The sequence below is a fragment of the Brienomyrus brachyistius genome, chromosome 8, assembly GCF_023856365.1.
Source record: "Brienomyrus brachyistius isolate T26 chromosome 8, BBRACH_0.4, whole genome shotgun sequence".
Lineage (NCBI taxonomy): Eukaryota > Metazoa > Chordata > Actinopteri > Osteoglossiformes > Mormyridae > Brienomyrus > Brienomyrus brachyistius.
Genome location: NC_064540.1, coordinates 6,233,789 through 6,248,996, shown reverse-complemented (window position 1 = coordinate 6,248,996; position 15,208 = coordinate 6,233,789). Strand labels below are relative to the sequence as shown.

Here is a 15,208-nt window from a genome sequence, read left to right as displayed (position 1 = left end):
GGCAGATAATTGGAATTTCAACGGTCAACCAGCCAAAACAATATCCGCAGACAGCAATTATAATTAACAAGAAGTGGCCAGGTCCCTGTGATATAACGTGGGATGTATGACACAGAGGACCGAAGAGGCGTCCATCAGCATTTTAGGTTCTTCTGTAAACACCAGCTTGCTAAATATAGAACCTAATGTTTAAGGCTGGCCTCTCCCTCCGTGCTACTCTCTCCAGGCCGAATTCTCGGAGATCAACCTTGTGGCGCACGCCAATGGCACCTGCAACATCGACATGCAAGTGTTTCGAAACGGAACGAAGGTGGTCAGGTAAGAAATTGTGAATGTAACATATAAGAACATTTACAGTTTTCAGGGCGAAATCTGACTCCTTAATTAAGCATCCCCCCCCCCTTCCCCTGCGCAACTTCCGGCCTTATTTACAGAATCTAAATTCACTTGCTTATATCTAATCTTTCTTTAATATCAGCCACCATTTTGTGATCTTCCCCACACGCCCCTTTTCTAAAAAGACACCATTTTATTGCTGAATTAAAACAAAAAATATATAAAGTATTTTTGTTAATGCTGGCTTACAAAAAATCCTGCTTACATTTTAAAATTTGCAGGATTTCCTTGTAAATCTAAATGTCCCTTTATGATGCCTCTGGGAAGCAGAGACTGACTGCATTTAATAGCTATTTGCAGGCTGTAATGATGGGGTATCTGTCAGTTGTGTTTACTTGTGCCGCGAGCCGAATGCGCACTGTGCAGCCAGCTATTGGCACGCGTGTGGCATCAGCGCGGTCCGTTCTGTCTCACAGTCACACCAACTTTCGGCGCTGCACGTTTGCATGAAAAGTAAAATGAGTCAATACAGCCAACTCATGGCTCCGGCACAAAAGGCCGAGCGATGTTGGTGGTCTAGAAGAGCCTCCCACCACCACCCAAATGTAAAATAATAAACACAGAGGAGATTAGATCAACAAGGAACATTTGAAAGTGAGGGAATTCGGATAGTCAGACATCTTGGGAACTACCGTTTATCGAAAATCCAGCCACATTATACAGACAATGATGTGAAAGATTATATATGTTTACTTGACAAACGTCCGTTTCTCACATAGTAATTATGCCAATACAAGTCTACTGGCATGTAACTATTTTCCTAAACAGTAACTGGGATAGATTGCCATCATATCAGAATTCATATTTTTGGTAAGACTTTGTACCCTGGAATTCTGATGCAGAAAAATCTTTAAAATTATTTTATGGTAATGGTTAATCCTAGAGGCTGACAGCGTGTTTAGCAGATGTTAATGGGGTTTTTTTTTCTTCGTTATTTGAGCTTATTGGATATATGCAATAATGTAATATTTAAAATCAGTACAGTATTTCTCAGATGAAATCTGATGTATTAGAAGATAGACCATCCATTCATTCACAGATATTCAATTGTACATACAATATGTATACATGTTCAAAAAAACATCTTTCATTTGATAGATGGACATTGAGATTGGTCAGCAAGTCTTAATAGTCTTTCATCTTAGTTGAACAGTTTCTATTGGAAAAATATCTAGCTTCAGATATCATCCTGTATTATTATTTTTTTTTGTCTGTCCTTTGGCGAGATGAAATCATTTATTAGATCAAACACAATAAACCTTTGATCCCATAGGGAAATGGGAGACGACCTAATATTTGTTTCCTGGGTAAGACAGCACCTGAAAGTCAACTACCATGGGGTGAAATGGAGACTCTATCCCTCACAGGTCCTTTAAGCCAGATTTCGTCCTCATCCGACAACACGCCTTCAGTATGGCGGAAAACGAGGACTTCCGCAACATGATCATCGGCCTGCAGTACGGCGGTATACCCAGCATCAACTCCCTGGACTCCATCTACAACCTCTGCGACAAGCCTTGGGCCGTAAGTCCTTTGTTATGCTATGCTAGCGGAATTGCTACCGCAGCTAATCCTGAATGAACGTGGCCTGTCTTCCCTGTATGTTTGCTACATATGAGATGATTATCTATAATTCAACGGAGTTTCTATTAATGTCAATTGTCTATTGTCTATTAATGTCCATTAATTGTCTATTAATGTCAAGTGAAAAATACATCAGAATCGGAATAGAGTTTATTGCCAAGTACATTCAGACGTACAAGGACTTTGCTTTGGTTAATATATATATATTTACATGTACATACTCATATATCCATCCATTTTCCAAACCGCTTATCCTACTAGGTCGCGGGGGGTCCGGATCCTATCCCGGAAGCAATGGGCACGACGCAGGGAACAACCCAGGAGGGGGGGCCAGCCCATCGCAGGGCACACTCACACACCATTCACTCACACATGTACACCTACAGGCAATTTTAGCAAGTCCAATTACCCTCAGCATGTTTTTGGACTGTGGGGGGAAACCGGAGTACCCGGAGGAAACCCCACGACGACATGGGGAGAACATGCAAACTCTACACACATGTGACCCAGGCGGAGACTCGAACCACCACCATGCCGCCCCATATATATATGAGTATGTACAGGTGCTAATATAAAGGTCAGAGAATGTGAAATATGATACAGCGTGCATTTTCATCCCAGGAGATTAAGATCCATATTTCCTGTTTCAACATGGACCAGGCTTTCCACAAGTTAGTAGCTGCAGAAGAACTAATATTCATGTCCTATGTATCTACCCATTTACATATTCTGTTTGTGTTGCACTTTCCAAATCACTTTTTTCATGTTGGCTATGCATTTATGCTGAAAACTGTCACATTGTCTTACATCTTTATGCTACTTAGGAAGATGAAACATATTTATTTAATGAATATATATTTTCTACACTCGGCAGTTATCCATTAGCTTGAAGATATAGAGCAAATTACCTTTTTTACTGGCCGTATTTACTTTTTTGTTCTGCATTACATCAAAGGACAACCAATTGAAGTTAAAGTTGTTTTTCTTACATCATCATATTTTGGCAATCTGGCAAGAAAAATCCATTTGTTATGTGTACTTGTATGAACTAAAATAGCTAGAGTTAGCATTAGTGTATTATTTGCCCTAATACAACATGGCTACAGCCCAAGACTGCAAACTGTCACCCTAGCAAATATACACGCTGACGTTAACTGAACCACTGGTGTGTTGTGTTTCCAGTTTGCCCAGCTGATAAGCACTTACAAGAGGCTGGGCCCAGACAGATTTCCTCTGATTGAGCAGACCTTCTACCCAAACTACAAAGACATGGTAAGGCTGTATGTGCTATCTATCTATCTATCTATCTATCTATCTATCTATCTATCTATCTATCTATCTATCTATCTGTCTATCTGTCTGTCTGTCTGTCTGTCTGTCTGTCTGTCTGTCTGTCTGTCTGTCTGTCTGCCTGTCTGTCTGCCTGCCTGCCTGTCTGTCTGCCTGCCTGCCTGCCTGCCTGTCTGTCTGTCTGTCTGTCTTTCTGTCTGTCTGCCTGTCTGTCTGTCTATCATAGGTCACAGGACTGGGGACCAGCAGCTCCAGATTTCTGCTGTTTCAGGGTGTGAAATGTCATAGCATCCGTCATTATTCATACAGTTACCTGAAGTCTCACCTTTCAGAACACAATGAGGACAAGGGTTATGCAGAAATACACTTAGAAGGATAAAGGTGTGATGAGTAATGCTTTCTCTAAAGCATGAGTAAGAGTACTCAGTGATGTGATTGCTTTCACAATGATCGATGCTGTTAATTAACAGCATCTGATGATATTTTCAATCACCGCATTTGTTACGCAGCGGCATCTAGTTAACTAGTCCATGAATTTACCCATTTCACCTGGTAAATATTAACACATGTACCAGTCCTGAAAAATTGCACTTGCTTCTATAAATTAGTCAGATTCATTTGTCATGTCATTTATGTGTCCTTTTGTCAATATGGTTCAATGGCTCTGTTTTTATGGCAAAGCATTTACAGCTGGCTCAATGTCAATTACCTATACAGTAAATGGCATTTTAAATAACAGAGCTGAAATGGTGCAACTTTTTATAGACCACTGTATTAATAAAATAAAAATCTTGGCACTTTATTTTGGGAGACTTAGTACAGCGCTAAGATTATGTGGAGTAGTAAAGCTTTGCCATTTATCTGAGAGAAGAAATTATTGCCGTCAGTTTTATGATTCTCAGCTTTTAGTTCATGACCTTAAATAATAGTAATGATCATAATGATTACAAAGGTGCCTCAGTACTGCTGCTTGAACTTGAACTTTCTGTCTTCGGAGTTTAAGGCATGATCTCTGCAGAAGAGATAGTGGTGATGCATTTTACGTCAGTAGCATCAGTTATGTGCTGTAGTCTAAGACTTGGATAACAGAACATTCCAAGGAGTCTGTTTGCTCTCCTCTGCCATTGTACGTAAATTGTTTTAGGAAGGAGGCTGGGAAAAATGAGCACTTTATCTCGAACCACAGTGCTGTAGTTATCTGGAGTGTTGATCTGTAGACTCCATGTTTAGGTAACTTAATGTTTTTCAAAAACGTGGCAAGCTGTGGTTAGCTATGTGTCTGAGGTTATTTTAAAAACCCTCTTTATGCTCCAAGGCCATACATTAGCTATGTTTTAATAACAGCTTTGCTTTTAGCTAAATTAGCTGTCGGTCAGTTAAAGCATAATGGTGTAAAGTTAGGAGTAAGACCAATAACTTGATGGTTGCCCAATCAAGTCCCAAAAGGGTTTTTACTATTGTACTTTGTAGTCATATGCTTAAGTGTAAAATATTCTGATTCGTATATGCGTGGATGGCACTTAATTTTTCCTAAAAGCATTAACTACATTTGTAACTATGACATTAAAAATCTTTTTCCTAATTCATCTCACAGACCACCAATGAGGGATTCTTTGTAAATTCGCTCAAATAATTTTGTCTTCCTCTGTTGCAGCTTTTATGAGAGAAAAAGTACAGATATATTATGTTAGTATTTTCGGGAGCCTGCAGAAATGCAGCTCGGCCAATGTTCTGTACGGCCAGAAAATAATGCATAGCGATAGTTTTAAAACTAGAATAACCTGAACTTCATTTACTGCAAAATCGGGAACCACTTAGACTTATCTATGAAGAAAAGTTAGTATCTGTGCTTCATCAAACTGTAGGGTCGAGTTTGCACGTTGCAAAGCATGTTGCTAATTACACTAGGGCTGAACCCCACAAAGCAATATCTTGACAGTATGTTGATGGTAAACCTACCAAGCCAATAATAGGTTGGGAACTGGTTACTGTGAATAACATATTTTTATTTTCCATGGACAGGAATCATGTTTTATTGAGAATTATTTCTGGGATTTGTAATGCTGGGAGGGAACCAACCAGAAAACAGGAAATCAGATGAACTTGAACACTACCGAAAGATTTTTATAAACAACATTTTTGGTACAATAAAATAGAAAATTCCAACTATATATTGACAGCAAAAGAGACATAAATATCCATACAAACATCCCTTTGTATATAAAACCGCTACAAACAATCACATTCTTACTACTTATGCTGTTGTTATAGCAACGTATTAGGTTTTTGGCACAAAAAGAAAGTTTATAAAATGTAACGATAAGACGCAAAATACACCAATAACAATTATATACTGAATGTATTGTAAATCATAAAAATGGATGTATTTACTATTTTTTTGCAGTGAATATTTAAGCTGTTAATATTGTTTCAAATATTTACATTCAGATGTACACAGTTGTAAAAAGGGGAATCCCAAAATATAATCTGTTACAGAAAGTGTTTGGTCTGGGGCATCTGAAATGTTGTTCTTTAACATGATGGCTAAAAACTTCTTTTTAAGTACTTTTAAACACATTTCTAAAATAGTTTCCCAATTAATAAAGGAAATGTTCTTTCCCTGAGAAATCTCTCTCTTGGGATCATGTGAAGATAGACAAAACATTACGAAGCCAATAAAAATAGAAGCATTAGTGCAGGGGAGGCAGCAATTAGGCATTTTTTAAGGATTTACTTAATTTCAATGACTAACATGAAAATGTATTATCTGCCTGTATATTTTGTGTGGGATACTCTTATTGTACCTCTTACTAAATAATTCCTCTTAAGAAATGAGGTGTGATGTCCACTTATAGCTATAATAGTTATTAAGAAAGGTGCCATTTTTTTCTGTTACTTAAGAAGGAACATTTATTATCTAGGAATTCAGGGCTTGGAGACCCTTAGAGGTGAAGGTATCCAAATGGGGGGTTTTGGGCCAACAGCTGAATGGGAATTTAGGTGTGTTAGTACGTAAAAAGGGGACCCTGACCTGAGTCAGGTGGTTTCCTCTGCTCATACTGATTGGCTCTCTCTATTACATTCATACCAGCAATTTTGAGGTGAGACATGGGGCCCTATGAACAGAATGCATTAGATCGGGAGTAACCCTAAACTCCAAGACCCCCTTTTCACCCATAGAGCAGGTGCAGGGGGGCCCGGAAAGACATAACATAAATTGATAAAATATTAGACCATATGCATAAGCTGGTTTAACAAAGGTTGAAAAACCCTGCACTTGACTGTGGGAGAACCTGTAGTGCCCCCCTCCCAAACTCAACTTCTGTAGTGGGGCCTGCTTTCAACCCCCTCCCTTCCCCAGTCCCCCTCCCCCTCCCATACACACAGATACATACACACACATCAGGGGTCAGATATATCCAGGAAGTCCTTCTCGGGAGGTGCCCCCCCTCGGTACCAGCTGCATGAGCCGTCGCTGCGCTTGATGCAGGCGAATTGCCGCGCCTGCTCCCCAGCCAAGCTGTTGTCCATCAGCCAGTCTGTCCACAGACACTCGTTCTCCATGGTGGTGGAGCAGGGTACCGTGTAGCAGGTGGCGATCTGCGGACAGGCGGTAACATTTAACCGCTTGTCATGGGAAATCCCACATAACCGCTCCACGCCGGCTGACTTGTGTGATTTTTTTAGCAGTATTTAGTAGTAGGACTATTGGGAGACATTCTGCAGCCCGAAGTTGTGGCCATTTGACATGCGGGACACATCAACTTACTCTGCAGTTGCAGCCCATTTGGTATCGGTAGTTGAGGTTCTTTTTCTGGGACATGGAGAGGTTGTCCCAGGGCTCTATGAAATCGCACAGCCCGATGGAGACCTTGCCGTCGCTCAGCATGTTCCCTTGAAGACATGAGGAATGCATCGTCAGCTTTTGGAGAGAGACACTGGGTTCTCCTTCCCACAGTGCGCGGTGATGTGTGTACGCCCAGGGAAACAGGCCATGGGCTGTGTAGCTGGTATGTCAGCTGGTATGATTGTCTCAAAAGCACGCGTTAGTACAGTGCATCATTCAATGCCTGAATCAGGCATTGCGTAACACGCCTTAAGAGAGACTATTCGTCAGGGTCACTGCATTTTAAACAGAATAGATGTCAGATACTCAGGATTGCCGTAATGTATTTAAGGAGGTATGCATTCCAGGGCTTCAGAGTCTGAAGGATTTTGATTTATGTCTGAGATTAAGTAAAAGCTCTGCTTTAGACAGTAATACCACCAAGGTTTTGTAAGTCTGAATAATTCACCAATCATTATCCCTAAATCCCAGGGGATATGTGCGAAGATGTCTCTGAGGAATTATTTATTCCATGACCTTCACTGTTAAATGCATATGTTCCTCAGATCTAAGACTGGATGAGCAGTGCTCTTCTTGGGATGGTGTGATATTTTCTTACCTGACAGCAGATACTGGACCTTGTTGCTGGAGTCCAGCTGGATCCCACAAAGGGAGGAGAACACCGGCGTATAGACATACTGAATGTCTTTCACCTTCTCAAACCCTTTAAACATCTGCGAGAGTCCAAACGCACGGTTTCAATAAAGCAAACTAGATATTTCCTCCTCGGTGTATATGATCGAACACATCCACGATGTGTGTGTAAGTATGTTACTCATCTGTGCCTTTTCAGAGGCAGAACAGAGCAATTTTTATCAGCGTGTGTCAGATACTGCTGGATTGTAAGGGTTCATGGCTGAGTATTTAACAGACTTGCATTGCGGATGATCATCTTTGATAATGTCCTAGCAGGCACTTCCATGTAAAACTTATTTGCATCTTTATGTCATCACTGGGGCTGGTGCGAAAGAGGTTATATGTAAATATATTATTCCCCCCAAGGTGTGCCTGAAACGCTGATGTATATAACCTATAAGCATTTGTGTATCTGTTATTAATGCCCAGCGGCAGCAGCATCAAGCTATGGTCTAACCCTTTCTCCAGAGAGGGGAGAAGGGAGAAAGCTGTTAGAGACCATATGCAAAGGCAGGGGATTATGAGATCCTGACGTGGATCAGGTTCCAAGCTGAGTGGTCCTTGTCATTGAAGATCGTGTCTCGGCTCCTGGCCAATGTATGGTAGGGCTCACCTTGATCAGCTTGATTTCATACTGGATCAGCTTCATGTAGGGTGATGAGTTGTTGCCTGGAGACACAATCTTCTCCCCTGAGATCTTTGCCCGGATCACTGAAAAGCAATATAAAGGAAGACCATTGGGGGAACTAGCCAGGTGGTGTGTGATAGGGATGCTCTAATTACCTGGAGTGATTAGTCCTACCTCCCCCCCAGCTCCCAGGGTTTAAGTGTCTCCTGGTTCATTTTGCCCCAGTAATCTGGGTCTGCAAAACTGGTTTCCTGTCAGAATTAAACCTTTATTTCATTGTTGTTGAAGCTGGGCGCTGTGCATTCTCCTCCCTGGTTCCACTCTGCCCCGCTGTTAAGTCTCGGTATCACGTGGTTCGGCTGGCCAAAGTTTTCTGGTCATATTTTTTTGATCACTAGCCAGACACCGAGCAAAGCTTTACTTCCAGGCAAGATGAACTAGAAAAAAAAATGAGTCACTCTTACATTCTTAAGCATCGGGGCCTTTTGACATGCAGAGGTAATTTTATTCTTCATTATGATCAAATTGTCCAATTAAACTAGTTGCAGAATGAAGGCATGATGCAGTTAAACATGCGATACTGGGTCCACTTAATTATAAATGCAGAGGTTTGTCTTCCTTTCTGGAGGGCTCTCTCACACAAACAGAGCCTGGCAGGCGAGACACTTCTCAGTGTTTAATATGCATAAGCTGTTGCTGGTCATATAAACACTGTCTGCTCTGTTCCTTGCGATGATATTTAACGTCCCATGCATTTTTAAAGAGTCACAGCGGACGGCCATTTGGCGCGTGGCACAGGGCGCAGAGAGTCTGAGATGCATCACGATCAAACTTGTTTTTCACGGAAATGCTAATCCAAATTGATTAGTAAAAAGGATGGATGGGACAGGATAGGAGAGGATAAGATACTGTTTGACAGAGGAAATGGGAGTTCACTCTCTTAGTGATAAAGACATGAATTATTCAACATTGGCTAAACACATAAGGCGTAATAAGTTAAAAAAGGAAATTTACGTGTTGGAGAATTGCATGCAGCTGTACCCGTAAGTTGCCGATCAACAAGTGCACAGAAATATCCGTAACTGCAGGGATTTGTGTGATCGTTCCCATCGGACTGACTCTGCTCGCAGTTTAATACACAGAAGGTGCTTGCAAATACAGACGTATTCAACCCCGATCTCGTCATCGCTCCTGGCCACAGAAATCAGGCATTTTTCTGAAACATCATGGACAGACCTCAGTGCCTCTGGCTGTGCAGTTCCGGACTCCATCCTTTTTTGAAGTTATGCTAACCTGGTGATGTAAAAAGTAAGGGTTTCCCGTACATGAGAGGGAGGGAGGCAGGATGGCCTAGCAGTCAGCCTCTGGGCTCCGAGCCGCATGGCTTTATTACATAGGTGCCATTGCACCCTGTTCAGGGAGCAGACTGCTCGTGGCTTTGAAGATGCCAGCACTCAGCCGGAGTTTCTTCACGCTGGTGATAACTCACTGCTTCACCAAAACCTACCGGGCTGAGATCAGACCCCTACCAAACAGCGGTCATGTCACCGACCATCAAGATGCATGACTTATCCATCACATTTGTCTGACTGAACAGATCGTAGCCATAAGCCCAACAGCAACCTGATGACATGTAAGATTTATGCTAGTTTATGTCCGGTTAAACACGTTTACAAAACTTCGCACATTATTTTGTTGCTCCATAAATCCAACGGTCAGATCTCCAAAATAACTCTATGATAGTTACACGGTTTTATCTATTTTTTTTTCCTTTTTAAATACAATTTATTATTAAGTGCACAGACTATCTGCTTGCGTTGCACCACAAACTGGTCTTTTCTGAGGCATACGTTTTTATCTCAAAAATATCTCAAAGCTAAACACACCACTAACATTATATGCAGAGAAGTAACCCTATTATTAACAGTATACAGTAATAAATTGATATTACAGACACACAAAGAGGGACCAGAACCCCAGCTAACATCACGTATCATTGATTGTGACTCTAAAGCTGGTGTGAAAACAGAATTCCCATGACGTGGTGGAAAAGCACTACAATAGTTAGGTAGTAATTCTTGTCCGGGGCAAAGGGCTTGATTCAGACATAAAGACCTGCTTGTACAGTGGGGAAAAGCGATTTTCTCTGGTCCAGGAAAGGTTGGACACCTGCTGAAGCAAAAGCCAACCAGTATGCTGCACTTCAATGGCGAACAAGTGCAGGGCTGTCTTCAGATACATCGCTATCCCGTGTGCGTAGCATGGGAAATGTGCTCTTTTACTCTCGGTCTCATTTAATGGCATCTATCACATATGTGGAAAGGCTCAGGATAAAAACATGCCCCTGTGCCCCAGTCAATGGAAGATGTACGATTGGCGGCCGTGTTTCAGCTCATTGCCGAAATTTAGGGATGAGTCTGCCGGGTTCATCTGCAAAGAAACGTATAAGCTGCACATTCACAGACACTATCCCGGGTTCACAAAGATTTCCTGTCAGACTCTTTAAAGTGATTACTTAGTATGCGAATGGGCTCTCTTTGCCTATAGAGATGCTAATTCGGAGGCACTTTTGAGGATCGTGTAATACATTTACTGTTAGGGCAGCTTGGAGAGCCTCTGTGGCTGCTCTGTCTGTCTGTCTGTTTCTCTGTCTGTCTGTCTCTCTGTCTGTGTCTGTCTGTCTCTATCTGTGTCTGTCTGTCTCTATCTGTGTCTGTCTGTCTCTCTGACCGTCTCTCTGTCTGTGTCTGTCTGTGTCTCTGTTTGTCTGTCTCTCTCTGTGTCTGCCTCTTTCTGACCGTCTCTCCATCTGTGTCTGTCTCTCTGACCATCTCTCTGTCTGTCTGTCTGTCTCTCTGTCTGTGTCTGTCTGTCTCTCTGACTGTCTCTCTGTCTGTGTCTGTCTGTGTCTCTCTGTGTCTGTCTCTCTGACCGTCTCTCTGTCTGTCTGTCTCTCTGTCTGTGTCTGTCTGTGTCTCTCTGTGTCTGTCTCTCTGACCGTCTCTCTGTCTGTCTGTCTCTCTGTCTGTGTCTGTCTGTGTCTCTCTGTGTCTGTCTCTCTGACCGTCTCTCTATCTGTGTCTGTCTGTCTGTCTCTCTGACTGTCTGTGTCTCTCTCTGACTCTCTCTCTGTCTATATCTGTCTGTCTTCTCCTGGCTAAAGGTCGCAAAATGTATTTAAAAGCAGTACTGGTACCACGGGAGGATTAGAGAAATTCTAGAGGTTTACATTTTGAAAAGCAATCAGGAAGTCTGAAGGTCCCGTCAATTTTTTTTACCAGAAATCTGATCTTTTAAGGCTTTTCATAAAATACATTTATTACTAGATTCATAATTTTAGCCGAAAAGGAATAAATATATTTTTACTGTCGATGTTAGAAGATGTATAGGATTAGTGCATTTAGCACTCCTAATGGAGACAAAGACATGCTTCAAATACTTTCTAGCAAGGCTGTTCCCCGTATGGGGTTCAGAAAACAGAAACTGTGTTTTTATTTGAATGTGTGTCAACAGGCACCAAAGACATTCTCCAAATGCAAAGGCTACAACCCCTGGGAAGGGTTTTTAAAGCTGACCATCTAATGGAGCTTATTCTGCATATTCAAAGCCTGTTAATAAGGGTCACTTTTTCCAATAGATGGTTGCAGGTAACCTTGGGACCAGATAACACAAAATGGGTCGGTTTCGCGGACACAATCCAGACCCTCTGTGCACCCTGATGTGAGCAGCTAAGAACCCCAGGCTGAACAAAGCACCGCTGAATGCCCCCCCCACCCCTACTCCAGGGCCCGGGCCGCTGGGGGGACGGCAGAGGCGTTGTTTGCCTGTCTCCCCCTGTGTCACATGTGTGTGTCTCTCCATTGGTTCCCAGTAGACAACAGAACTTTTTCAATCTGCTTCCAGCCATGCCAAGTCAAATGGGGCTGTTTGTTCTGGCACAGAGGATCTGGGCTGGGGGAGGGGGCGCTTGCCTTTGAAGGCTCAGGACTCACAGAGATAGTTCATGTCAAGGCATTTTCTCGAGTAACGTGCTACATGAGCTAGTTCGAAATACGCTACATATATAAACATCCTATTTATTCTTATCTTTCTGCGTATGACGAATCGCCTAACTAAAGAGGAAAGCAAAGAGACCTGCCCATTCTGGCCCATTTTAGACTTGTGGAGTAATATAAAATCCCATCACACAAGTACCTGTCCTTTTGGGCTTAGCGGAATGTTTTTAAAGGCACAGGATGGAACGTTATAACGTTAAGGTCTCGGCGACCTGGACTCCAGCCTAACGACGCACATGTGAGCCTCACACATAATTAACGTGGGTCACAGCCATGATTTTGACCCTTCTTGGGCTCTGCAGGTTGGGAAAACGTGCCGGCTTTGCAGCATGTGCCAAACTTGCAGGAAAATGCGTATGGAGGCAGCAGCACTTAGCGTTACGTTAACCGCACAGTACCAGTAATTCATGGGGGTTAAGTCACGCCACACGGAAACTATCCCGCTGGTATCTCTGGAAACTTCCAAGAAAACAGAAAAGTGGCTTTAGAGGCTGCAGCACTACTTAACTGAGCACTCGGCGTTAAGTTAACCGCACCATACCAATAATCCAATCCACTGATGTTAAGTTACGCCACACGGAAACTATCCTGCTGTTATCTCCGGAAACTTCTAGGAAAATGGTTGCAGAGGCTGCGGCATTACTTAACTAAGCGTTTAGCATTAAGATAACTGCACAGTACCAATGGTCCATGAATTCTAAGTTGCGCAACACGGAAACTATCCTGCTGTTATCTCTGGAAACTTCCAAGAAAATCGGAAAAGTGCTTTTAGAGGCTGTAGCACTACTTAACCGAGCACAGAGAATGTCAAGGTACACCACATGGGAGCTATCCTGCTGGTATCTGTGTAAGTGCCCCCCCCCCCCCACGCGCGGCCCATAGATGATGGCGGCAGCTCACCTATCTCCGAGTGGCAGAACTGCTGTTGGGGGTGGGCAGGAATGCAGCTGCATGCCTCGGCCATCTCGCGCAGCCCAGAGGTCAGCAGCAGCAGCAGGAGCAGTTCCGTGGGCACGGGGATTCCCATGGCGACTGGCTCTCTCGCTTTCTCCCTCTCACTCTCTCGCTGTCCCACTCCCTCGCTCTTGCCGTTTTATCCCACACGGATAAGCGGAGTTCTGCGAAAAGAACCGGCACTGTAACTCCCGTCGGTGCCGCCGCGGGAGGATAGGATGCGGGGAGGGAAGGATGAGGGGATGAGCAGATGGGATCTTCCACGGGTCGCTGTAGCCGATACGTGAGCTCTTTCTTCAAGCCAGTGCTTGCTCTCTGTGTCACAATCCAGAGGGGGGAGAGAAGGAATCCCTTAAATACCTTTTTTCCACACTGGAGGGACCGCCCCCTCTGCCAAAAAACACTCCCCCCCAACCACAAAGACACATTTCTCTCACTTTTCCACCGAGTTCAGCCCATAAAACAAACAAACAAATAAGGCAAGCTATAAACCTGACGTCTCGACTGCTAGTAATTTGTTAAAAACTTATAACCACAGTGGAAATCACACTCCGGTTTATGGATCTACTGTGAAAGCCTGTCCGTAGGTGATGCTTGGATTAGGTTTGTCACCCGGAAACCAAGCAGTGGACCATAAATATATCATTAAAGCAGAGGAAATGCAGGATACTTGTCCACACAGCAGTCCACTAATTATGATGTTGAACCTGAGGCCTTGTAATTATTATTGAGGACTGCAGAGGGGTGGGGGGGGGGGGTGCAGGTAGCAGTCACAACGAGAACAGGATGGGACATTGAACCTGAATTTCCCTCCTGTCTGCAGGAGTGCAATTACGAGAAATGTTATAGCTGAAAGCACAGCAGGAACTCAGTTTTCTTTTCCGGAATTAGAATAGTGTATTTTCACTTTAGAGGGATCGCATTGCCTTTGTTGGGGAATCAGTTGGTTAATGACAAATAATAGTTAACGATTTCTCAGGAAAAAATATGCAAATGATCACACCTGGTTCTTGGGTAAAGAGACTGTGTCACAACATTAGGGACGAAGGATACAAGGGTAGGTGTTGTAATTAAACAAAAGGGTTTATTTGAACTAAAGGAACAGCAACTGGAAACAAACTGGACCACAAGGATCAAAATGGGAGGACCATTTTATTAGAAAGGGCACAGGAAACAGGAGGGTTCGATATCAGTGACTGGACTGGGGAACACAGGACTGGGAAGTGCATATATACAGGACTAATGAGGGAGCTAACTTGAGGCAGCTGGGAGTGATTATCATAAGGGTTAGGACTGAGAGGTAAGTCAAATGAGTAACAGGCGTGGCTTGTTAGGGTCACACCAGAGAGGAGACAGGATCAGGTGGGCATGGGGGGCAGGACATGACACTGAAGAAATGGAAAGAGGACCGATTCTAGTAAGTGACCCAGAAAGGATAGGAGACGCGGATTAGTATTTGCATTGTAGAAATATTTAAGAGAACTCGGATTACGAATTAGTACAATTCTTCATGATTTATATGGGGTCAGTTAGTCATAGACATAAACTAAGGAATGTACATCCTTGTCATCTATCCGGAACCGGGGACAGGAACTAATAGAGTGTTGCTCTTTCTTTTTTGTACATCTTCCAGATAACCATGCCTACATTCCCCGTAGTTGTGAAGATTGGACACGCCCATTCCGGCATGGGAAAGGTAAGGGCCTATGCTTGAGGCCAGTGTGACACCCTAGTGTGTGAGAGCATCAGATCAGTGTGTTACCGTCATGATGCGACTGG

General features: G+C 43.1%; 2 protein-coding genes across 2 annotated transcripts in view; one reads left to right on the top strand and one right to left on the bottom strand.

The window, feature by feature from the left end:
- Positions 1-15,208, top strand: part of syn2b (synapsin IIb) — a 64,401-nt gene that overhangs the window by 35,399 nt on the left and 13,794 nt on the right. Inside the window, exons 3-6 of the mRNA XM_049022105.1 lie at positions 227-318; positions 1,764-1,920; positions 3,163-3,252; positions 15,063-15,125. Of these exons, the coding sequence (XP_048878062.1) occupies positions 227-318; positions 1,764-1,920; positions 3,163-3,252; positions 15,063-15,125 (402 nt within the window). The remainder of the gene's footprint in view (positions 1-226; positions 319-1,763; positions 1,921-3,162; positions 3,253-15,062; positions 15,126-15,208) is intronic.
- Positions 5,256-13,752, bottom strand: LOC125747204 (metalloproteinase inhibitor 4-like). Its single transcript, XM_049022126.1, has 5 exons — positions 13,376-13,752; positions 8,406-8,503; positions 7,716-7,830; positions 7,040-7,164; positions 5,256-6,870 (listed from the first exon to the last, which is right to left on the bottom strand). The coding sequence occupies exons 1-5, from the start codon at positions 13,500-13,502 to the stop codon at positions 6,673-6,675; spliced, it is 663 nt and encodes a 220-aa protein (XP_048878083.1). The 5' UTR covers positions 13,503-13,752; the 3' UTR covers positions 5,256-6,672.

Excerpts from the sequence above, each read along its gene's own strand:
- LOC125747204 (XM_049022126.1), bottom strand. The coding sequence starts at position 13,502 with ATGGGAATCCCCGTGCCCACGGAACTGCTCCTGCTGCTGCTGCTGACC. Across the intron at positions 7,831-8,405 it reads ATGAAATCAAGCTGATCAAG|ATGTTTAAAGGGTTTGAGAA; the intron begins GTGAGCCCTACC and ends GGACTCTCGCAG. Across the intron at positions 6,871-7,039 it reads AAATGGGCTGCAACTGCAGA|ATCGCCACCTGCTACACGGT; the intron begins GTAAGTTGATGT and ends GCCTGTCCGCAG.